At 42.2% G+C, this 25162-nt stretch overlaps 1 protein-coding gene across 2 annotated transcripts in view; it reads right to left on the reverse strand.

Moving 5' to 3' along the window:
* Window positions 1-25162, reverse strand: part of LOC147727740 (uncharacterized) — a 143301-nt gene that overhangs the window by 36772 nt on the left and 81367 nt on the right. The window contains exon 4 of one of the 2 annotated variants that reach the window (XM_086961743.1): window positions 21583-21699. The exons of the other annotated variant lie outside the window; for it this stretch is intronic. Coding sequence (XP_086817869.1) covers window positions 21583-21699 — 117 coding nt within the window. The remainder of the gene's footprint in view (window positions 1-21582; window positions 21700-25162) is intronic. 2 annotated transcript variants of the gene reach the window in all.

Here is a 25162-nt window from a genome sequence, read left to right on the forward strand (position 1 = left end):
GACAGCATGGGGAGCAGACGGACTGGAGTTAGACGATCAGGAATGGGTAGAGACGGTCTCCTCCCCTAAAGTGGTCGCAATTCAGATGAGACTTAGGCTGGTGCAGCTTAAGATTTTACATCAGTCATATATGACAGGACCTAGGCTTGTACACATGGGACGGGCGATAAGTGGTGAATGCAGGAGAGGATGTGGAGAGCTCTGCACTTTTATACAAATCGTGTGGCACTGTGAGGAGGTACAGACCTATTGGGCGGCAATACATGATAAACTTAAAGAGGTGTTGGGGGAGTCGATATGACCGGAGGCCAGGAGGTGTCTGGTCAATGTATGGGAACCCACAGACTTGAATGAATATTTGAAACAGTGGGTGACGTTGACGTACATGGTGGCGAAGCAAAACATTGCTCAGCTGTAGGGAGCCAATCAGCCGCCCCGGATTACTAAGTGGGCTGAGGACCTAGATTGGTGCATGTTCAGGGAAAGGGCGGTGTATGTAGCCAGGGGTTGTCCGGAGAAGTGGGGGGGAGCATGGAATAGTTATTGTGGTGATTTATGTACACCCCTGAGGCGGCAAAGGGAAGCAGAACCACCAGAATCCCCGTGATCCCAAATTCCATATGATTGGTAATTGCTGAAGTTAAACGAATGACAACTTATACCTCACAATGATGTCAATTAATGCTCACCCAATGCTAATGTTTTTTTTTGTATTATTATAATAAAAATATTTTTTTTTTCAAAGTCTCTCATGATGGCACTGCCCACTTCTTCACAGACACAAAATCTGCCATGAAGTTTGCTAAACACATATGCGGGCAGCGAGAAGCGCTGACACCTACAAAGACTCTGAACTCTGGCGAAAACCTCAGCGATAAGACTGATCACTGTTTTTGGTAGCTGTCAAATGCCTGTTATATTTTGTTGAATAATTGAACATATTATATCTCGGGGTCCAGCGGGAAGCATTGCACTTTCTTATTCTCACTACACAGGCGCAGATTCATTCAGAGCTCGAACATCTAATTCACATACCTTTGGTTACCTTCTTATTCTCTGCCACCCCGCCTTATGGCAGGGCTGTTTGCCGGTTAGCCCACGCCTCCGGGGAGAGCTCCAAGTTGTGCTACCAGGCGTTAGTCTGGAGCACATTGTTGCGTTGTTTCTCAAAAGGAGGATGTAATACACAACCTAATTTGGGGGCTGGTGTGGGTGGGGGTGGGTTGAAGTTGACAAGTTGGGTAAGTTTGTCAGGAGAGCACTACATGCAAAGCTAAACGATTTAATTACCTACAGTTTCCAGAGCAGATTCAAACTAACAACACCAGCTTTCGCTGGTTTAAAGATAGTGACACATGCAGAACACTGGGCGACAAAGACACTGACTTCGCTGACACTAGCAATTACCTACACATCCTATAGACGGGAATGACTGAATACAAGTTTTTAACTTGGAATATCCGGGGACTAAGCGATTTAAGGAAGGCCAGGCTAGCCCACTCTTACTTAAGCAGACACCATATTGATATATGTCTGCATACAATTGACCCATTTAAAAAACACTTCTCACTTTAAACTGCAAAACAAACACTTGGGCCATACCTTCTCCTCTATCTATTCCAATTATGTGAGAGGAGTTTCGATAGGGATTCGGCAAGGGGTAGACTGGACAACTATTGATTCGCAAGTAAACTCTGAAAGCTGTTTTATGATCCTTGGTGGGAGTGTGGCTGGTAATTGCCGCGGTCTATGGACCAAATATTGACTGCCCTGATTTCTTTTGCACTGTATGTGGCCAAAATGCAAATCACTAGCTGTGACACCATATTATGGGGGGGGTTGATTTCAATGTTGTATGGAATGATACTTTGGACAGAAAAGGTAGCTCTTGCACACCACGCCCCAATTCTAGGGAAGTCCTTAACACCACAGCAGAGGAGGGCGGCTTGATGGACATTAGGAGACAGAGAAACCCGGGGGTGGCAGAGGGCACGTGTATATCTGCTCATCATGGAGCCTGGTCTAGGCTAGACTACTGGCTGGTTTCTCATGACACTGCGGCATGGACTATAGATACTACGCACCTCCCCAGAACACTGTCTGATCAAACCCCCTGGTCATTACAGCTAATCATCCCTAACACACCAATTAAAATGTTCAGTTGACGGCAGGCCCCATACGATCTGCTAGACTCCACCTTTGAGGAAGAAATATAGAGAGACATCGCGGAATATATTGATACAAATACTGGGTCTGTTACTGTGCAGGCAACACTTTGGGAAGCATTCAAAGTGGTAATTCGGGGGAAATGCATTTCATAACAGGCCGGGGTGCTTAAGGCTATTAGGGGCACGTTGGCCTCTCTAGAAACCCGCATCAGGGAATTAGAGACCTCGAATTATGATCGGCGGACCCTGCACCTTTGCTGTCCATTAAGTCGCTTCTCATTGAATTTGAAGCAGAAGCCCGCAGAGAGGTACAATTCCTAGGCAAATACACCCAGGCTAGACGTTACGGTGAGGGCGACAGACCTGGTAAATCCCTTGCGAACATGCTTAAGAGACCGCACACAACCACTTACATATCTGAAATAGGGGAGAGGATTCAACTGTAATAAGGGGGCCCCAGGGGGTCATGGGCCGATTCACCGACTTTTACTTCAAATTGTACACTGCTTCCTCTTGTCGCGAGACCCGACCAATCTGGCTTTATCCCTGGTAGGTCCAACTTCCACAACCTTTGTACCTTTTTTACGGTGTTGCATTACTTAAACCCTAAAGTCAAGGCACTTGTGGTGGCATTCCTTGACGCTACTAAAGCTTTTGACGCATTGGAGTGGCCATATCTGTTCGCTATTCTAAGCCCGACCTTTATAGCACTAATAAGACTCCTCTACACGGCTCCGCCGGCTACGTATAACGGTCTCTTGTCCGACCCTTTCCCTATCACACGAGGAACTTGACAGGGATGTCCCCTATCCCCGCTCCTTTTTCCCACTGCAATGGAACCAATAGCAGCCAGACTTCTGCAACATCACGCAGCGACGGGCTTGGGATTTAGCACTAGGGGGCTCCTTATTTCACTATATGCGGATGACATGACACTATACATTGGTAACCCTGTGATAAATGTTAACCCGCTGCTCTGGGTACTCATTAAATTCAGTAGACTCTCTGGCGAATTTATCAACTGGGCCAATCCACCTTATTTCCCCTTAAAGAAGAAACCAAGCCTTTTGACCTGGATCATCCGCTGCAATGGGCGGAAGGCAGGTAAAATATTTCAGCATTTGGTTGAGCCAGGAGGAACAAGAAATTTGGAACTGAAATTTCAGACGTGCGATCTCATGGCTGGAAGACAAAGCGAAAGCGTGGGCCCGATTGCTGTTATCTAAAATGGTCGTCTTGCCCAAATTTTTATATTTACTTGTTAACATTCCAATTCAGCTGATCCGGGCTTTTTTCCATTCCATTCGGTCACTGTTGATCTCTATGGTCTGGGCCGGAAAAAAAGGGTGCGTTTCCTGGGAGCTGCTCACACTGGGACTGGGAGCCCCGGACATCCCGCTTCATGCGGTCTGAGCGCAAGCTCAATTTTTACATTTTTGGCTGCACCCTACCCCATTCCAACCCCATGTGGCTGTGGAGATGGACGTGGCTGCACCGACTCCTCTCAGTGTAGCTATCTGCCAGACATATCGCAGATCGCGAGATGGCATCGACACAGTTGTGACACTACGCTGGGCCTAGGATAAATAACACGCAAGAGCCCGCATGCAGATATTGTATGCCCCTTCTATCCCACTAGCGTGTAACCCGATGATCCCGAAGTCCATGGGCCTGGAGACCTTGGCAGATCTTTATCCTGGTGATACCTTCTACGAACCACCAGGTGCTATGGAGGAGAGCACAAGGAACTTCTCTGAGTTGTTTTTATACTATAAAATCAGAGCAACGTATAGACAGCTACACAGCACCTTTCCGAGCCCTCCCACTCCACTGCCTGCGCTGGAGCAGATGATTCCAAACCCATCCCTCTGCAGGTTAATCACACAATAATATAACTCCAAGCAAATTACAGCACTGCTAACGGAGCCTAAGGCTAGGCACAGTTGGAATTTAGATTTAGATGGCCAAGTAACGGATGAGGTCTGGACTTTTTGTTATAGCCAACTTCAAACTATATACTGAGGCTAATTAATTTTAAGTACCTACACAGGTACTACAGAACCCCTTCTCATAGGTGTCCAATCTGATGAGAACTGCTGGAGATATGGCCATGCCCCTGCTACCTTCATGCACATGTCCTGGTTTTGTCCACCCATTGCAGCCTTTTGGACAGAAGTATTTAGTAAAATACAGGAGATACTGGGGACTTCGGGCAAGCCGCGTCTGCTCCTCGGCCTGTTAGAATATGTTAAAGGCACCAAGGCTGAACACCATAAATAACATGCCATGCTACTCTTGCTCGCTAAACGAAGAGTATCTATACATTGGGGAGACAAATGTGACCCTATGAGCAAGGCGTGGATACAAGACATTACTTTTAGTCAGACCCAACTAACCACCTTTTGGGAACTAATGCCAACGGCCTCGAGACACACAAATATATGAAGTCCCATAATAGACTGGCTGAGGATATTGCAAGATGACACTGGCTCCTCCTCAAGTACGGCTGATGCTTAAAGATTCTGCTAACAGAACCTGGGCAGGAGTAGGTGAGGATATCAGATTGCCGCATCGGCGAAACATGATCACTAGACACTACAGCGCCACACTCCAGTTGTTCCTACATGAGAATGTCACGTGATGAAATGACACATTAAAACTGTGAAACTGACTTCATTCAACGTTGTACTAGAATGTATTGCTTCCTGACTGTTTTGTTATGTTTTCTTTTTTGAGTTTGCGCATTCATATGATATTTTTGTCTAATCATATTGAAAAGGATGTAATGTGTTGCCATATGTTATTTTCTTGTTGGGGAAATCAATAAACAAATATTTTTTTTAAACATATTGTCCTCATCTGCCATTTAGGTCTGCACCCCAGGATATTCATCAAGGTAATCCTGCTGCAGGGCAATGCCTTGCTCTATGCATTTACCCAAGGTGAGGTTGCACTTTCCTGAATTTTGCTCAGGGTCCTGCCTTCAAGGACCAGAGGGAGGATGGTGAACTCAACCTCTTGCCTTGTCAGAAAGGGCTCTTCTACAACTTCCTCCCAATATGCTTGCTGTGCAATATAACTGCAAATATCATGAAGGACAGGGTTTTCATCTACATTTTTGAAGCAGTTGCTTTCAGAACCAAAACAAGTCCTTACAGTTTCCTTCCACCTCTTTTCTAATCTTCCTTCTTGACCCTAGCTCTGCTGCATCTTCATGTGATGACTCAGAAACTGAAAGGGTTGACTTGCACTTTAAGAACTATTCACAGGGCTTGCTGTGAAGATCCAGAAGTCCCAGTATACCTACTTTTCCTATATTTCCAATTGTGTGTTATGAAAGGTCTGCATCTCAGGAATGTTATTTTCTTTAGGATCCTTACCTATTGTATCAGGAGAAAGTAAGGCAACAGCAAACGGGGCTTAAAAAGATATCTGTCAGATAATTTATCTATGTAACCCTTATGTTCAGATGTCCAAAGAATTTTGACCACCACCTCAGGTAGGACAATGACCAATTATTTCCTGGGTCAATCTTGAGCCCTCTGCTGTTCAACGTCTACATGTCACCCCTCATCCGGATGGCAGAAGACTTAGGTGCTAAAGTCATCGCATATGCCAATGACACTCAGCTTCTTTTCACCTGGAAAAAATACGAGTCGTCGTCTTCCCATGTCAAAATCTGTCTCACAGCAGTGTTTAATTGGCTCACCACCGCCCAGCTTAAATGGAGCGAGGATAAAACCGAGATTTAGGGCCCGATGTAGGTGGCTCATTACCGGTCGGTAAACCCGAAATTCGGTAAATTTCAGGCTTACTGACCGGTATTGAGCCATTTGCCATGTAGGTGTTGATTCGGTAAATACTGAATCGGTATTTACCGATTCTGTATTTACCGAATCGGTAAATGGCATGTAGGAAGCACATTTGTGAGTGCTCATGTGCTTTAAGGATTCGTTATTTACCACCAACTATAAGTTGGTGGTAAATAACGAATACCTTTGAAAATGCAAATCTGTGCATCTTCAACTATGCCATGTGGCAGCCATACTTGCCCTTAGGGCATGTATGTGTGCCACATGTGCACACAAGCACCATTCAGGGGTCCAATACGGTGTCAAAGTGACACCCTGGCACCCTTGAAGGTGTTCCCCATTTTACCGAATCGGTATTTACCGATTCGATAATTGCCATTCAATCCTATGGGCCTGTATATGGGTAAATACCGAATTTTACCGATTCAGTAATACTTACCGAATATTTAGCTACATAGCATTTACCGATTCTAGAATACCGAATCGGTAAAATTCTGTATTCTAGAATCGGTAAATGTACTTTACCTACATCTGGTCCTTTATTCTCTATCATTTTCCTCCTCTGTATTGGCACTCCTTCTGGCCTGATGAGCCGCTCATGCCTCCCCCTCGGGCCATCCAGTCAAGAACCTCAGGATCTGGTTCGACGAAAAGCTACGTTTTAGCAGTCAGATCAATAAACTGACAGGAATGTGCTTTGGCATACTGAAATTACTTTAAAAAGTTCCGCCTCATCTCCCCTTAGTGGCAAAAGAAACGGTCACCAGAGCACTCATCTCCTCTCGTATTGATTAAGCCAATGCACTGTACGCCAGCCTCCCCACTTACCTACTAGATAAATTGCAGGGGGCCCAAAACGCCGCTACTGGAATACTTTTCAACCTCCCCAAAAGAACCAGCGTCAGGGAGCACTTGCGAAACTTGCACTGGCTACCTATGAAAGCACGAGTTAAATTCAAAGCCCTAACTATGACACATGCTGCCCTCTATGGGTTTGGTCTGGTATACCTTAGGTAAACCTTTGCCGATCAAATCCCACAACGTCGATCACAGTTTAAACTGCACTCGCATTGTCATTTCCGGGTCACAACTGTAATTAGTTCAGTAAATGGTCCACACTGGCCAGTGTCCCCTTTAGTTGTAACTCTTTTCATTCCATGACGAGCAGGAACATCATTTTTAGACATCTAAGGAGTTATTGGCTGCAGTTTTGAAATCTTGCAACCCATTTCGAATGTAGTTGTTCGCTCTGCATCCACTAAGGTACCTGGAACTGCACACTCTAATTCTTTAGCAATAGTTTGCGCTGAGAGACAACTGTGTTTGAGTGAGATGCAGGTGTATTCAAAGGGGCTTACTGCAAAGGCAACAACAGTTTTCACGCCAAACCACGACTTTGTCACGCCAAACTAGAAAATACTTTTCGTAGGGTACGGGGTGTGGCAAAGACATATTAAGGATCTTAGGGGCAAGTGGCCAAGTGTATTTTGGGGGCCCCTGTTTGACACAATTTTGCATCTGTGATCCAATTTCAACTTTTTCATGCCTTCTTTGGCCAGGTCACAGACACACTCATCCAAATTCTAAATGTGTGTACATCTAATATTCAAGGATAATGATGTGAGTTTTCAATATTATAACACATGATCACTAATATTACTGCAAGTGATCTCTGTGACACTCTCCCATTTCTCATATATGAGGTTCTGTTTTAAGCTAAAAAAAAACGTTTTTAATGCATGTTGCATGAAACCTAAGCAAACATTTCTATGCAATATGCCTGTAATAGACTCTCACACATCACCCACATTAAAAATAAATTAAAGGAAAATTGTATTTTAGCAATCTGTTTAATAACTATTCAAGGTCATCAGGAAAAGACTCTGCAGAACAGAGCAGGCTCCATCAGGCACCCCCCAAGAGGTCCACTTTGTCCCACCCTTAAAACGTCTCTGGGTGTGGCAGCTGCAAGGCAGTGAAGATGGTGCTCGGAAGCGGACAGTTCAACAATTCTGAAATGTTTCAGAGAGATGCAGACCAAATCTCCATGTGTTTGTGTGTGGGGGGGGGGGGGGGGGGGTAGAAAGGGGATAGGAGTGTGGTAAGGTAGACTTCCGGAGATATTATGCCAGATTATAGAGGTGTGCCAGAACTAAGGGCAACATTTCTGTACGTGACTGATGATTATATTGGTGTGTCGGAAGTAAATTGAGGCAAATTCCACAAGAATGCTGAAAGTAAAGCCTACATTTCCATAAAAATGGCAGATCATACAGGTTTGCCGAAAGTATGGCATATGTATGGGCAAAGGTACATTGTAGCATAGCCCTATCACTCATAGCGTGGCACTTGTTATGCCTGTGAAGATGGGGTGTCTCACAGGCTCCACAGGCATTTCAGGTTATGCAGAGGCAGGGTGTGAATCTCATCTCTTGCAGTCCAGATTGGGGAACAGATTCTGTTGGTACACAACGGAGTGTTTCACGCCTTTCTGTTGATGCAGAAAGGAGGGTGCGTCAGACGTGTTCTATATACACTAGGTTATGTAGATCACATAGCCGGGTACTGAGATGCTGTTAACACGATATCCATACTTTGCAGGTATAAGGAGTGTTCTGACAAACCTTTGTTAGTGAATTAAAGTTGGCATATCTATGAAAGTCAGTCCACACAGTCTGGTGGGTGATCGGAAGGGGGGGTGGGGAGTACCCTATGGATAGCGAGGCTGTGCTCCACACCACAGTGCACTAATTGTACAAGGGCCCATGTTTAAAAAAACAGGAGACCACACTTATTTGTTTAAAACATTTTACCGCAAATGTTTGCAATTCTGCACTAATATATATATATTTTTAATGTTTTTTTTTTTGCCCTTGCAGGGTTCCTGAGGGACCCCAGCCCCAGGGCTAGGGAGTCAGGGTATTTCTACTCTGCCCTCTTTTCTGTATTTTAACATATATTTTGGGACTTGGCTGAGGCCGAGTCCCAAGATGGCTACTTACACTTCCTGGTTGATGTGTTGGCAGTCAATCAGATCCCTGCACGAGATAGGAGCATTTGTGAATTATTCACGCAACTAGGTATACAAATTTGGATTGTCTTTAATATCTCCAAAACTACTGATCGGATTTAAACCAAATAGGAAAAAGCGTGCTTTCTGGACCAAGAGATAGCTTTCTGGCCCATTTGGTGTAATTCTGTCCAGCGGTTTGGGCTCTAGTTGTGTTCCACATCCCTATGGGAATTAACATGAGAAACACACTTTTTTTAACCCCCTCTACTTTTTCTCAGCACCCGTTTGACGGATCTCCCCGAAACTTTCCACACAGAACTAAAATCACTGGGAAACATTTTTCTGGAAAAGTTTGTGAAGATTTGTCAAACGGCGCTAAAGATATAGCCTAGTCAAAAATGCTTACAGCCATGGAAACATGGACATACCCACTGGCAACAGCTTGAATAATAAACGAAGAACAATCAAAGCCCCTGTGTAGGTGTCCGTGTGGATATAGTTAGGATTGCTTTTCCATAGAAAAGGTGTTTTTTGTGGTTTGCTAGTAACCTTGGTAGGGTGTGACAAATCTTCAGAAAACTTTCCACATAAACAGCAAATTCACTTCAGCTTTTTCCTGGAAATTTTCACTGTGATTCGTCAAGCGGTGGCAATGAAAAAAAGGGGGTCTCAAAACGCAAAATCCCCATGCATTTTCCATAGACTTCTTTAGGAAGTGCTACAGCAAAAACTAGTGAACTGAATTACACCAAATTTGGCAGGAAGCTAGGTCTTGGTCCACAGATTGTGCTTTTTGTGATTTGGTGTAAATCCATTGAATAGGTTTTGAGAAATGAAGGTTAAAAAATATTTGTATATCTGAACGGTTGGGTCCGTGAGAGTCTCTCAAATGGTTTGTGGGAGTCCCAGTTTAAAAATGGAGGATTGGCCCAGGGAGCTTTTTTTTCTCTTGGGCCATCTCACTCCCATCGGAGTCAGACAAGAGCTCTGATTGGCTGAAAAGAAAATGTGAAAAATGTTGCTGGCAGCCATTACAGGACTTTAGGACTTAATCCCCAGTTCAAGAGTTAAAAAAAGAAAACATTATATGCGGGACAGAGAAGGGATACCCTGACCCCCCCCCCCTTCATATCCCCCCTTGGGCCCCATTGGGGTGTCCCCCCGGGACCAAAATGGAAAAAACTCTTTGGCAAATGTTGCTTACAATCCTGCAAGATCATAGCCAAAATAATGGTGGCTGCCATTTTATAACATATATGCAGAACAGTACAACAGTAGGGTCTCCTCCATTACCCATTTAGGGCCATGTTCAGCCCTGGGGACCCCATCCCACAGGGCCGGCTCCCTGAGGGCAGGCGCGATGCCGGCGCCAGCACCATGTGGGGATACAGCTGGGCCTGTGGACCCCTGCAGTCTCCAATATCGTGCTGTATTTAGTCAGGGGGCTTACAGCCCGCTCCCAGGTTCTGATTCGCTTTTGTCAGTGTCCTTCAATTTTTTTTACTTCTAATCGGATCCTGCTTGTGCGACCTTTTTTCTCAAAGGTTCAATCACATAGATCGCCCCAAGACTTGTACTCTTCCATTTGTTTTTATTTATGTTCCTTTATTTTTTGGGGGGCTTTGCCTCAGCTTATGTATCAGCACGGCGCATGCATTTTCCAATCAGTAGTGTATGTAAACAAACTTTCTTTTGCTTTATCAGCACAGCGTCCGCTTCATGGAGAGGCGCCAGGCTTCATGTTTCCTTTTATTTTTTACTTCTGAAGAGGTAGCATGTACAACCAGTAGCGTGTGTAAACAAACGTTCTTTGCTTCATCAACACGGTGCCCGCTTTATGGACGGGCGCCCCAATTCATTTTATTTTTAACTTCTGAGGAGGCAGCATATGCAACCAGTGGCATGTGTAAACAAACTTTCTTTTGCTTTATTAGCATGGTGCCCGTTTCACAGCGCAGTGCTTCATGTTTCATACTTCTGAGGAAGTAGCATGTGTGCTTTTGGAATGGGCATTCCGGCTTTCATGTCTAACCATGAGAGAGCTGACACTGAGACTGGAACCCGGTTTCCCAGTTACAAAGTCGGCAGCTCAGGATGTTACGCCAAACTTCCTGCCAAGACAATGGGTATTTTTAAATACTTGGGCTGTGTTTAATTTTGTTTGTTCGATTTGCATCTACTGACTTATGAGCGAGTTTAACATTTCACTTTGACTTCTAATCTGCTTGTTGTTCTTCTGAGGCTAGAGTTTGGGGTCTATGTTTGTCAAAAACAAATCACATGGGCATGCGTAAATACACATCCACAACTTAGCATGGTTTCTTCGCTGATGCTAACATGGTGGCGTATATCCTGCGGCGGTTTTTGTTGAATCAGCACAGGTGATTACTAAAAAGGGGCTTCACGGTATTGTGTAATGTTACTATTTCAATAAGCTCTTTTGTAGTACCTAACTTTCGCAAGTGAGGTGGATGAAGCCTTTTTTTTACCATACTCCTTTGTGAAACTGCTCCATTGCACTGTTACGTAGCAGTCGATGGAACACATTAGACACAGAGTAAAAAGTTTCCAGGCAGGTATGTTGTCATGCCGGTACTTGTTGTTTTGAGATTCTGGTCACCCTAACTAAGTGTTGTTTTTCAGTGAATTGCGTCAAGTCTGCAGTGATAAAATGCAGACTTGTCTTTGATAGCAGGTAATTTTGATGTAAGAATGGCATTAAAACACTATGCATTTTAGACCGTTCAAGAGAAAAAAGAGTTAGCACTTCCCACTCTTGTTTCTAAATAGTTTAGTCTGTTGACTTTCTTTTCAGATGTGCTCTTAAAGGTTAAAATCCCAAAGGGTAAAATCGAAATAAATTATGTATATTTTAGGAAGAGTTGTATTGTGTTGGGGGTCTTTTATGTTTGCGTGTGCCTGTGTGGGTTTTGTGTGCGCCCTTACGTGTGTGTCTGATTGTTTAATGTTGTGTGTGTGTGTGTGTGTGTGCTTACTGTTTCCAGACTCGAACATCACTACACTGGTATATGTAACAGCTAGATTAACATACTTCAGAGAGGGGTGAACTCCTGATGTGGCATTAGTATGCGTCAGAGATGCTGATACTCCAGCGGCGGGAGCATTAGAGGGGTTTCAGCATAGGACTGTTCTTTTTCACATGGTGTGAAATGCTCAGAACCACATTCCCTCTCCCTGGTGAGAGGTTAGAAAAAGAATTAAGTGTTGACAAAGCAGGACTGAATGACTTGAATGGAATGGTTTTGATTTTGAGGCGAAGATGATGTCGGTGAGAGGCGAACATTAAAGATAGCTCTGCTGTCTAAGGTTAGTGTTGTGTATAGGTTTGCTGTTCACTCCATACTGAGAGATTGTTAATCTAACACCGGCTAGCTCTGACATTTTAGGTCAGATCTTGTGTCATTTGTGCAGCAATTGTTTGATAGCTTTACTTAATTATTTTGTCATTTGTGCGCACTAACATCACTGTCTGAACACAGGTTTCACCTCATTTGTACCAGTTTTACACTTCAATACAACAATAAGAAATTGAAATGTGACCATTCAACCTATGTGAAGGTGTGATGGTGTATATCTGTTTCTTTTACTACACCTTTAATGTGCTGGAACTTCCTTCTCCTTGTATTCTGATCTCGTGTGAGATTCTGGAATACATGGAAGTTCCTGCTGTCAGTTGAGGATTTTGACCTGTGGCTGAGGTTGTTATTAAAACCTACTCTTCAATCTACAATTGTTCCTGTTTACTTATTTCTGGTTTGGAACACTACATTTTGGCGACGATCGGGTGAACCCTACCTCAACACAGGCGGAGAAGAAGAACGTCTTTCCTGCTCCTCCAGCGGCTGTATTTATTTAAAAGGAAGCGGAGTCTTCCCAGCGGCAGTAACACGAAAAAGAAAACATGCGGTGAGGAGTTTGGTGGGCGGTACAAATTAGGAAGTGTGCCGATTAGGACATAATATAAATAAAAGGGAGATAAAATTTCGAGAACGGTTGTCTCTCGCGCTTGCTCTTGTGAAGGAAGGAGACTCGTGAACAGCTGACGTAGAGCTCCTGACGCTGTGTTGCGCGCTGGAAGTGCTGCGTTCCAGACGAACGTCTGCGTTTCAAAGCTCGAATGCGCTGCGCTTCAAGAATGGAATGCAGAGATGTACGCTGCGTTCCAAGCGTGTAATTGTGCGCTTCAAGATTAGAATGCAGAGTTGTACGCTGCGCTCCAGATTTCATCACAAAGCTAATTGTTAAACACAGGAATTTTAAAGTAAGAAGGCAAGCTTTAGGAAGTAAAAGAACAGGATTGTGATGTCAGACTAAAAGAGTGGAAAATAGGAAGACAAGAGACATTGTGAAACAATAAGAATTTTCTGCGTCTAAAAAAAAAAGTATTTTATGAGGAGAAGGAGGAAATCTTTAAATTAGTTATTTAAAAGGAAGACAAACATTTATATATAAAAATGCAGAATGTAACTCAGCCTGCTTTCTTTTTGACGACTCCAGGAGAACCGAATATAAAATGGAAAAAATGGAAGAAAATATTTGCTAACTATGCGAGGGTGTGCGGAACTAATTTGAGTGCGGAAAGGAAACTTGCTCTTCTTCTCCATTGTTTGGGGGGGAAGGTCAAGACGTTTTGGAACATCTTCCTGACTTATCTGCTGGAGAACAACGAAACTTGAATGAGTATGAAATTGCGATTGCACAACTTGATAAACATTATCTCCCGAGGGGCAGTACCATTATGGAACGCTATCACTTTGGATTGAGAGAGCAGAAAAAGGATGAGACTGTGGAAGAATATGTTTCTTCATTGAGAAAACTAGCCTCTTCATGTAATTTTGGTCAGACTCTAGATGAACGGATTAGAGATCAATTTGTACTGAGGTGTGCACATGATGACATCAGAAAAGAACTATGGTTGAAGGATGAACCACCCCTTGAGGAAGTATTAGTAATAGCGAAACAAGTAGAACATATGACTAAGTGTGTTGGTGAGTTGAAGAAGGAGAAGGAAAAAGGATCTTTAAATGAAAAAAAAGAAGAAACAAAAATAGAAGAAGTTGTTAGTCAAGTGAAGAAAAATGAGACGTCAAGTAGTTTTGAGAAGGAAAATACAGGATCTACTCTTACAAGTCAGAATTTGTATACAGGAGAAAGTAACAAATTTGCCTGTTTTAGATGTGGACAAATAGGTCATTTAGCGAATTCATCAATTTGTCCTGCATTGAGAATTGTGTGTAACTCGTGTGGGAAGAAAGGTCACTATGCCAAATTTTGTAGAACAAAAATGTTTAGGCCTGAAATAACAAAGAAAAGATGGAGTCAGCCACAGCCACAAGTTAGAACTATTTCTTTTGAAATAAAATGTGAAGTGGCTGATCATCCAACACATTTAGTAAAAGTGGAAAATGTAATGATACAATTTAAATTTTATTCCTGTTCACGCATAACATTGATTGATGAAAAGTTGTTTAATACACATTTTGTGGGAAAAGTAAAACTGATGAGATCTGATTTGAGACCACTTGGGTATGGAGATAAACCAATTAAGATGATTGGATGTTTTATGGCTGAGATAGAACTTGGGAGTAGGATAATAGTGGGTAAGATTTATGTTGCAAAGAAGGGTGATACATTACTGGGCTGGGTACATCAGGGTCAACTTGGTGTGACTTTGAATCCGAATGCTAATCCTCAGGTACAGATTCAACAGGTAAACGTAAATGAAATGAAAGAGGGTGAAGTAGATCTGGGAGGAGATTTAGCAGGAAAATTCCCAAAAGTGTTCAGGGAAGGTTTAGGTTGTTTGAAAGGTTATAAACAAATTAGATTGAGAGAGAATGCTGTTCCGGTAGTAGCGAAAGTAAGAAGAATACCCCTGATGGAACAAGAGAAGGTGAAAGAAGAAATAGATAAGTTGTTGAAGAATGGTGTGATAGCTTCGCATCTGGTGTCTTCGCATTTTAGATACTTTTCATCCTTTTGAGCTAGAAACATGGTTTGTTAAAATTTGCAGACTATGCAGCAGTTGATGGATCATGTGGGAATGGGACAATTTCATAATTATGTGGAAAACTTTGTAGCCGCAAAATCGATTACTTCCAATGGCCCAGGCATAGGTTAACAGGCAGCCCTGCTGTCTCAAGCGTTACAGGGTCCCCTTGAGGATGTTTCTAGAATCTAACCATTGAGTGCGAGGTGTGTCACCTGAAAGAAAGCTCTGCTTTAGGTGGTTCTAAGCACTTTACAAATGAGGACATGACATATTGAGGACTGTTTCTTTTGAGGAACAGCTCTGCTATCTCAACCCTTCCTCAGAGGTGTGAAGCCCGAGAGAAACCAGCGGTATAGCACTGCTGTTTCATGGCCTAGTGAGAGCTGTGTACCCTGACGCTTAACTCCAGATAATTATGCTTACCTGCGAGGGACAACTGTTGCTGGAATCACAAAATCCATGTAACCTGTGGTTGATTTGCTCTTCTAAATGTTGACGACAGCATTCAGGCCTCTGATAGAACTCTCCTGTATCTGTCTAATTTGTCGAAGAGCTTGATGAGAGAAGTGTAGCCTGAGGTAGATTGTGCTTGTGCTGACGCAGACATTAATGAGAGCTGTGATGCATTCGGGGTAGTTCTGCTGACTCTCGTACTACCTACATGTGTGTAAATTAAATATTGCTCTGCTGTGTCAGTTGTTGGCAATGGCAATGGAAACTGAGGGGTAGTTCTTCAGTCTTGGCAGTCACCGAGTGCATTGTAACCCCAGGGGTAGCTCTTTTGTCACAGGCCTTTCAGAGGTGGGTCACCTGAGGGACATCTCTGTTATCATAATTTTAACCGATATATGTGTGTATGCTAAGAAAAGGCTGTGCTGCCCATGGCTCCGCCGACATCTTTGTAACCTAAGAGGAAGTTCTGCTGTCCCAAATGTTCGTGAGAGCACTGGAAGGTCTTACAATAATCTGCTGGCTCAGGTATTAATGAGATGGATGTAACACAATTGATAGCTCTACCATCTGAAAAGTTACTGGGAGATGTACGACCAAAGGCCTTGATGACAGCAGTATAACCTGACGAAGATCTGTGTTGACTCGGACATTAAAGAGAACTGTGACACCTGTGGGGTAGCACTGCTGACTCTTGTACTACTAATATGTACGTAAACTAGGTATAGGTCTGCTGGCCCAGGGGCTACAAAAAGTAGTGCAAGTTGGCATACACTTATTATTGTGTGTGCAGTTTAAATATTTTTTTTATGGGTGGATACAATTTGGGCTTGTTTTAAAAGGGTCGTTCAGTTGTACATAATGTCTTGGTTATAAATAAGGTAACAAAAAAGCTTATAGCACTTTTTTATTACAACATGATGCACGGCAGTCACAATGCTCTACATAATAGCTTAAAGACATTGGCAAAGCCAATAGCTCTGGCTAAACACTTATAAGGACCCAAAGCCGAGACCTATTGGCTATGCCAATGCTGGTTTATTTTACTTTGCACCAGGGGATGGGGTCCCTAAGACCTATTAGAGCTCAGGCAGGGGACTGCATGCCCCAATCCCCTTAGATTTGTGCTCGGGAATGGAGCCCTTGGGCCTAAGAAGGCTTGGGGAGAGGGCCATAGGGCCCTCTGCCCTTTTTTTTATTGTATTTGGCCCAGAGGGTGTGGTCCCAGAGCCAAAGAAGACTCAGGGGTTGGAGCTGCATGCCCCCTCTGCTTAATATATTTGTTTTGGCCTCAGGGGATGGGTTCCCCAATGCCCAAAGGCCAACCCTATGCCATGCACAACAAAGGCTGTGCACAGCATCGGGTTGGCAGCCTGCTGGGGCTTTGGATACAGGGCATGGTGGCAGTCTAAGCCCTGTGGTCAATTCCCCGCTGTGCAGCATAAGGTTGTGTGCAGCGTAGGGATGGCAGTTTGCTTGGGGTTTGGCCACAGGGTCTGGCGGCGCTCCAAGTCCTGTGACAACCCACTGCTGAACATGGCAAGAGCCATGAGCAGTGTGTGGTTGGCTGCCTGTGGAAGGTCTGCTGCAGGGCCTGGTTGCAAGCGGAGGTTGACTTTATGTATGGTAATCAACTATTACTTTCTGTAAAAAAATCTGTAGAAATTCACGGAAAAAAACCAAAGCTTAAAGTAACATTATAGTTAGGTGTGATGAAAATATCTGTTTTTGTTAAAAAAAATGCCTTAGAAATTCACTGGAAAAAACAAAGGTTAAAGTGATGTTATAATTAGGTGACTCAGGGACAATATTAACGTTTTGGACTCAAAAATCCACAGAAATACACCAGTTTTAGTTAGCAGAGCTAACTATAACTTGCGCCCCTGCCATGCGCTTATTATGACCTCACATATTACATCACACATGACATGTTCTATGACATCATTTATAACATCACTGATGCCATCTCAAATTCGAAATTTGGAAGGGACGTCCAAAACACGTGCTTTCCAAATAGCGATTCTGGAACAATTTCTAAACCCATTTAGCAGTTCGGAAAACCTTTTCTAAATCACTAAATGGGTTTAGAGCATTTGAAAAAGCTTTTTAGCATTTGCAGACCCTATGATTTACCTAATCGGAGGGTTTGCAAACGCTAAAGCTCTTTGTACCCTAAGATCTGCTTCCTCCAAAGTGTAAACAGCACCCTTGGTCTTACTGTACTCCACTGACATGAATGTTTCTGTTGTAGTCTTGCTCTACTAGTTGCACTCTCCCTATGGTGTCCCTCTGCTTTGCTGCTCAGCGTCTGATGAGGTCATGCGGAATGTTGGTGTGTGTTTGAGGTGGTGAGAGTCAGTTGGTCTGGATGGGGTGAGCAGCCAGGAGGCTGCTCCTGGTGGGGCGAATATTAGGCTATCTCTTAAGCAATTACCATCTTCCTGTACTTATGAATAAACATACTTGTGTACCTACGAGACCCTGACCACGCATCTTCTTTCATTACAATACTGGCGACGAGGTAAAAAAGGACTGGAGAACCTACGTGGAGAACTTAAGATATCTACATTGACTGGGCTTGTACATATGGATCTAAAGAAACACAAGGAAAGCTGAAACTCCTGAAACTGAAGAAGCATTTGAAAAGAAGTAGCGCATGAAGTAAAAGCAAACTGGCTGTCCACATGCCCCACCAGTGACCAAAGACCGGTCGGCCCCAATGTGGATGTGCCAGTGCTTGTTGCACTTGGGTGAGTGCTATTTGTTTACTTATTGACTTTGCTGGACTGGGTTTACTGTTTCCCAATGTCATCAGGCTTCAACCAGCTACTTTAATGTGAAGAAAGCTGATCCTCAAAGCTGACTGATAAAGCGCTACACCGTTTTTTTTAAAAAGGGTTAAACTGCAGCTAATGTTTACCGCTTTGGAAATAACACGCAGCGTTCGTGTTAAAGCAGCGCAATGGTGTTGAATTATTCTCGAAGTGTACAGCATGCTGTGCTGATGTTTGAAGGCATTGAGCGCTGATTAAGATTACACCAAATTTCCTTACGTTTTGGACTGATTTCTGTGTTGTTGCTGCCATCTAATGGCCAAAAATATATGGACAGGGAATTAATTTACGTGTTCGGTGCTCGAGCTATGCATCTGCGTGATCGTGAAGTTTGCCTAATTTACAAAAGACTTTAGACTTCTGTTGTGCAGCGCGTCCTGGCAGTAAAAGAAACGTTACTTTACCTCATTAAAATCTATTGCCGGTGGACAGATTGGACTCTGCGCTCACAGCGTGCTTGACAGTGGAAGATACCTTTTATTTTAAAATTGAGCCTGCGCTTCATTTAATGTCTGCCAACTCACCGTTTGTCAAAGCGGTGACGGTTGGTCTCAGGAGCTCCTTCCACTTCGCCTGCATATCTTGTTTGATGACGTCTTTGGAATCCTGTGTGGTATTGGTGAAGGTTTCCTATGACGTGGTGTGGCTGTGGCCTATTTCCATTAGAAATAGACGCTGGACGACGCTGTGGCGGCCATTTTGGGACATTGGGATGAATCCCTTTGTTATCCTCAGTTTCACGACGTTTCACATCCAAGTTTGTCTTGCAGATACATCGCAAGCGTGTGATGTTTACTTTTGCCAACATCTCATTTACATGAAGGCTAACTCTATTATAGTTGTGGCAAACCTGTTTTACATGCGCAAATCTGGTTTTACATGCGCTAATGAGGATTTCTTTGTGATTCTACGCTCAACCATGAGGGGAGTTCTCGTGTTGATGATGCTGCTTGTGGCGCAATTCTCTACCTACGCTGGATTTTACCTGCTACATTTGGATTTTGGATGAATGAATATTTGACATAGTCTTCCATGGATTTGACTTTCTGTTTTGCTGACTGGACTTTCGGGTGAGGTATCGCTCATCTTCATTGGACTGGACTTTCGGGTGAGGTATCGCTCATCTTAGACTACGGTGACCACGTTTATTGTTTTAGTTTGTTATGTTCTATTTACTTGTGATTTTAACATCTGGATGGGGTCATGTTACAGTTCTATGTTTGTTGTGACGTTGGCAGAAATGTTGTGTTTTCGTGGAAGACGTCGCGAATCTTCCTGTATTCACAACATTCCCTGTTTTTTTTGACAGCTCATTTGAGCATGAGACATTCTTGTTTTGCTGGTCATTTATAGTTTGTCTTTTGTTTTCTGGAGTTGTGGATGTTAAGTATGTGTGCTGTCTCTTTTGACTCTGGTGGAGTGTGCCCCATCCAGTTGTATGTGTGTGTCATGGGTTTTAAGGTTAGTTTGTCGTGGGTTTCTTGTAATCCACATTTCTGTTTTCCTTGGATTTAGTTTTTTTTTTAGGAATCTGTTTGCTTTAGGTCTACCTATCTGATGTTGCCATGGGAATGGCGTTTTCCATTATTTTGTCTGTTTGCTCTAGGTCTTCCTATTTGATGTTGCCATGGGAATGGCGTTTTCCATTATATTGTCTGTTTGCTCTAGGTCTACCTTTCTGATGTTGCCATGGGAATGGCGTTTTCCATTATTTTGTTGTCCTTCGGGTGAAGGAGTGCCCAGGTTGGGTTGCCTTTGGGTTGTTGTAGCTCAGTTGTTTTTTTCTTTTGCAGTTTGGCGTGGCATTTTTGCTTCGTTTTAGGGTGACCTATGTCACGTTTGCCTTGAGTTTTAGGTACTCATAGTTTAAAAGTTTTTGTTTTACTGCTACCCATAGTTTTATATGTTTTTGTAGTGCATCCTCTTTTCTTCTTTGTGCGTTGTACCATCTCTTTGCAATTTTTAGTAAGGGGGTAGGATGTGTGGTATGTGCGTTATCTAGGGGGTAGGATGAGTTGTATGGCATATTTTGTTTTATGGGCATATTTTGTTTCATGCATTTTTCTTTCCTCCTTGTTGTTCCGCTACACCTTTTTTGTTCCTCTACACTATTTCCTTACGTTTGACTGTTTCACACTTTCTCTTTGTTTTTCATTATTATAATGGGGGAGATGTGTTGTAGTCTTGCTCTACTAGTTGCACTCTCCCTATGGTGTCCCTCTGCTTTGCTGCTCAGCGTCTGATGAGGTCATGCGGAATGTTGGTGTGTGTTTGAGGTGGTGAGAGTCAGTTGGTCTGGATGGGGTGAGCAGCCAGGAGGCTGCTCCTGGTGGGGCGAATATTAGGCTATCTCTTAAGCAATTACCATCTTCCTGTACTTATGAATAAACATACTTGTGTACCTACGAGACCCTGACCACGCATCATCTTTGATTACAATAGTTTCCATCAGCTGTACAGTTGTAAAAAGGTTCCCTAAACCAACAGACAGACCATCCTTCTAACATTGGACCACCACTTTCCAGATATGGGCTCCTGTGACCTTACCACCCAAGAGCAGAGGTTTGAACTCTCCGGGACACATACCCCTATATTCCAATCCGATATGGAATCTCATTCCCAACAGACGCAACATGTACGTTCAAGATAACTGGGAACATGTATTTAGGCCTATTTTTAAAAATTACAATAGAGCCTTGCCCATTTTTCTTTTTTCACTATAACGATGTTGGCACATCTTTAAACTATTTATTTTACATACTATACGTTTTGTATTGCACTTTAAACTTTTTAGATGCTTGAGGTCTGCAGAGAGCTGAACAACTGCAATATTGCCAATGCCCTGCAATAACTATTAACATAAAGACCACCACTCCTTTAAAAAGACAGAGACACAGTACAACCCACACTATGGGGATTGGTTGCACGTGAGAATTTGTTTAAGTGAGGGAAGCTTACACTGCTGCTGTCTGTTCCATACTTGTTCTCTGTGTATGAGAATCCTGCACTGCTGCTGTATGTTCTGTATGTGATCTGTGGTGAGGGAAGCTTGCACGTCTCTTACTTATGCTGGGCATGTTCTATCTGTGTAGTAAGCATGCACTTCTAGGCACAGAGACGTACAGCAGGGATCCTCCTCAATGCTTCAACTGCTACTCTTTCAGACTCGCCCACTTCAGTGTTATGAAGCAAGGCGCCAACTCGGGGTAACATCTTTCTTCGCGACACTCGGGAATCCCTCTCTGTTCAATCTAGGCAACATAACAACCCCAGAACTTTATGTGTATAATACCTGATACTAGATCTGGGCTCCGTTCTATGCCATCTGACCCATCACAATGATCCACCAAGCACACCTCTGACACCTGCCACCTGTTCAATACGTCATCAGAGGGGAGGGTCACAATCCCTTTAGAAGAAACAAAAATGATCACAATTATTAAGTTAATAGTTTGTAAGTGAAACTCTACATTCTTTTTAACGGCAGAAATTGAAAAAAATATTTTGACATAAGAAGCTTCCACAGTGCTTAATTACTAACATTTGAAGGATTTTAATGTAGCGTGTGTGTATGATTATGCCAATATTTATAATGCTAAAGACAAGCGTAGCTGAAAGCAATGGGGGAGGGAATAACCTGACCCTTCAAATACCCTCCTGTGTTCTCCTCTACTCTCTTCCAATGGTCCAAGAATTACTTTCTTGAGCGTCCATAGTTAAAATATCTGAATTAATATTTGTTTAAAAAGCTTTGAACTGGTATTAATATTTATTTATATCGTGCACATAGTGGGTTTAACAACATATGGGCGATGAACATGGATAATAAATTAAAACAAACGCAGGAAAGGCAGAATAAATTGACATTAAAGACATATTTTTACTGCTGGGTCTACCTCAGGCATGTATAAACTGAAAGCCAACAGTCATAAAATGCGAAATTACTATCAAAATGGGGTGGAGTTTAGGAACATTAAAGAATGGTTTTAGGTAAGGACATGACAAAAACACCCACAGACGAGTAAGACTATTCCCATTCACAAACTATACGCCTACATTTACTTCTTCAGTGCTACTGACAGTACAGGCTTTAATTTTGTCCAGGCCAGCCTTGGAATGAATCAAGCATCACAAAGGGCAAACCACTGGTATTACTACACATTCAGATAAAAATCACAGGAAGCAGTAAATAACATTACCACACTGGGAAACATAAAATAAATTAAATAAAATAACATTTCAAATTAAACTTTATTTTATTAATTTTACTTTTATTAATATATAATTATTTAAAATAAACATTAATGTGTTCATATACATGACATTCTAATAAAATACATTGTAAATTATAACTTTATTTTAAATCACAAATACAATTATGTAACTTGCATTCTAAAATTGGAACACCAATGATCCCATAAGGGATGTAGAGGATTAACAAAACTGTATTCAAATTCAAATTCAAAAGGTACTTTATTCAGTTTTTTTTTGTACAAAACCATAAAAGTTCACATAACATTAAAACTAGCAATCCAAGCTTGCAGATAAAAATACACACAACAAGTTACAGTTTATAAAATCCTACTATTCATATTGTTAAATATTCGGCTGTTGCACAATCGGCGGGGGCAAAAGACACAGGGTTTTACTCTTAACAGTCTTACATATACAAACATTTCCTATACTTCATACTACATTTTAAAAAACCAGCCACATGAGGTATGCTTTCTGAGTTCCAAATTTGTAAATAAAATAACGCAGGACAAGCTTGTGCAAAATTCATCCTTTTTAAAATAGGTTTAAGATAAAAAGCCCTGGGGAATTCATAGTATTTACAAAAGAACATGAAGTGAAGCAAGTCCTGTGGAGACAGGTTGTCGCAGCCACAGGGTGCTAACACCATCCCCTTATGACACCCCCTAGGGACTGCCAGTAAAAAGTGAAACAGGTTAAACCTAAACCTTATTAAAAGAAAGCGCTCATATGCTGGTAAACTGTATTTTAATTTATTAAAAATAATTTAAATAAATATTTAACAATCTAATTAAGTTAAAATGTAATACTATGTTATGTTTTATTGCAAACGTGCAGTTCCTTATTACTGTGGAAGCCCTAGGTAAACAGGATTTAGGGAAATGCATATTCATATTTTTTATCTGAAAATAAATATATTATTTTTAATAAAAAATGTAGGCCCTCAAGTATTAAGCTATTTTATGATTAGTAAGGCTCTGATTCGTAAAACCGGAGCCCTTCCTAACACAAAATTGCATTTTCCTATTCTCCAAACCCAAACAGAGATTTTGTAAGATGTTAATGAATCTTACCGAATCGAAATTTGGGTTTGGGAATAGATACTGAATCAATATTTGGAAGGGGTGGTTTAAAGGCATTCCTTCTAAATACTGATTCCTTCAGCGATGTATTAATATTTTGCAACTGAAATCCAGCCGAAAAACATTAATATTTTATCACCTCCTCAGAGGAGGTGGTAAGCCATTTGCAAATGGGAAGGAGTCACCAAAGGACCCCTTCCCCTTTGTGAATGTTCACAAAAACATTTTTTCCATGGGACATAGTCCTACTTCTAAAAAAGGTTTCTGTAATTGTTCTTCTTTTTTAAATGCATCCTGTTTTCCTTTAAGGAAAATTAGCTGGATTAAAAAAAAAATTTGCTTTATTTAGAAGCAATCATAGACATGGTTATGTTATGTTATGTTCATAGGATTATAGAGTGTTAGAATATCTAACATTGGCGTCTTGGCATGGTGTCTGTACGCTAACTGAGAGACAATCAAAGGGCAAAGCCAAGTTTTTAATTCTTTCCTACAATTTAGAAAACTGGATTGGGTTCTGAGATGATCAGGCAGTGCATTCCACCATTTGCAGGTGGTGTGGGATGAAAATTCTTCCTCCGCAGTAGGACTTCATGATTCTAGCGACTGCTACCTTGTTAGCAGTGGTATATCGAAGAAAGTGAGTGGGGGTGTACCACGTGAAAGTCTTTTGGAGGGAAGGAGGGCCTACTTTGTGAAGTGCTTTATGGGCCCAGCACAGGGCCTTGAATTTAATCTGTTCCCTAATTGGCAGCCAATGCAGATCTAGGAGGCTCAGTGAAACGGTTGAATTTTGAAAGCTTCAGCAGCACTCGTGCCTCCGCCTTTTAGAGCATTTGCAATTTACTAAGAATACGCTGCTGGAAGTCTACATAAAGAGCATTACAATAATCAAGCCCGAAATTACTAAGGCATACACTACAGCTTTTTTCTACTCAAGAGGAAGAAAGGGAAGAATTTTCTTTAGAACTTTCAGTATAAAGAAACAGGCAGAGGTTACTTGATTTACATGATCAGCAAACACCAACTTGGTGTCAAAAATGACTCCTAAATTCCTCGCTTTTTGGACCGGAGACGGAAGAGAGCTTAAATTGGAGGGCCACCATGAAGTCTTTCAAAAGGAGGTGTTATTGTTAAAAAGCATCACCTCGGTTTTCTCCGAATTAAGTTCAATGCAGTTTTTCTGCAACCATCCACCAATATTTCTCATGAAGGTGTTAAATTGCTTGACAATTTTTTCAGGGTTGAAGGAGACCTACACATGGTGGTGTTCAGACCCCAGCAGGTCACTATGCCTGTGAATGTATCCAATTGTTGTAAATTGCAATATAAGACCTACTTCATGCATATTAATGAGGTATGTCAATTTGCGACCCGCTACAATTCTGTATTTTGTGAACACAGCTCAGTTCTGAAAATACCAATGCATTTAGTAAGAGTCGGTGTGATTTTACCAAATCCGTTTTTTGGCATTCCTGATAAGAAATCACGAACTGGGGATTGTTAAATGTCGCAATTTATTATTTCTTAAGAGAA

This window comes from Lissotriton vulgaris, chromosome 3_1 (assembly GCF_964263255.1).
Source record: "Lissotriton vulgaris chromosome 3_1, aLisVul1.2, whole genome shotgun sequence".
Classification (NCBI taxonomy): Eukaryota; Metazoa; Chordata; class Amphibia; order Caudata; family Salamandridae; genus Lissotriton; species Lissotriton vulgaris.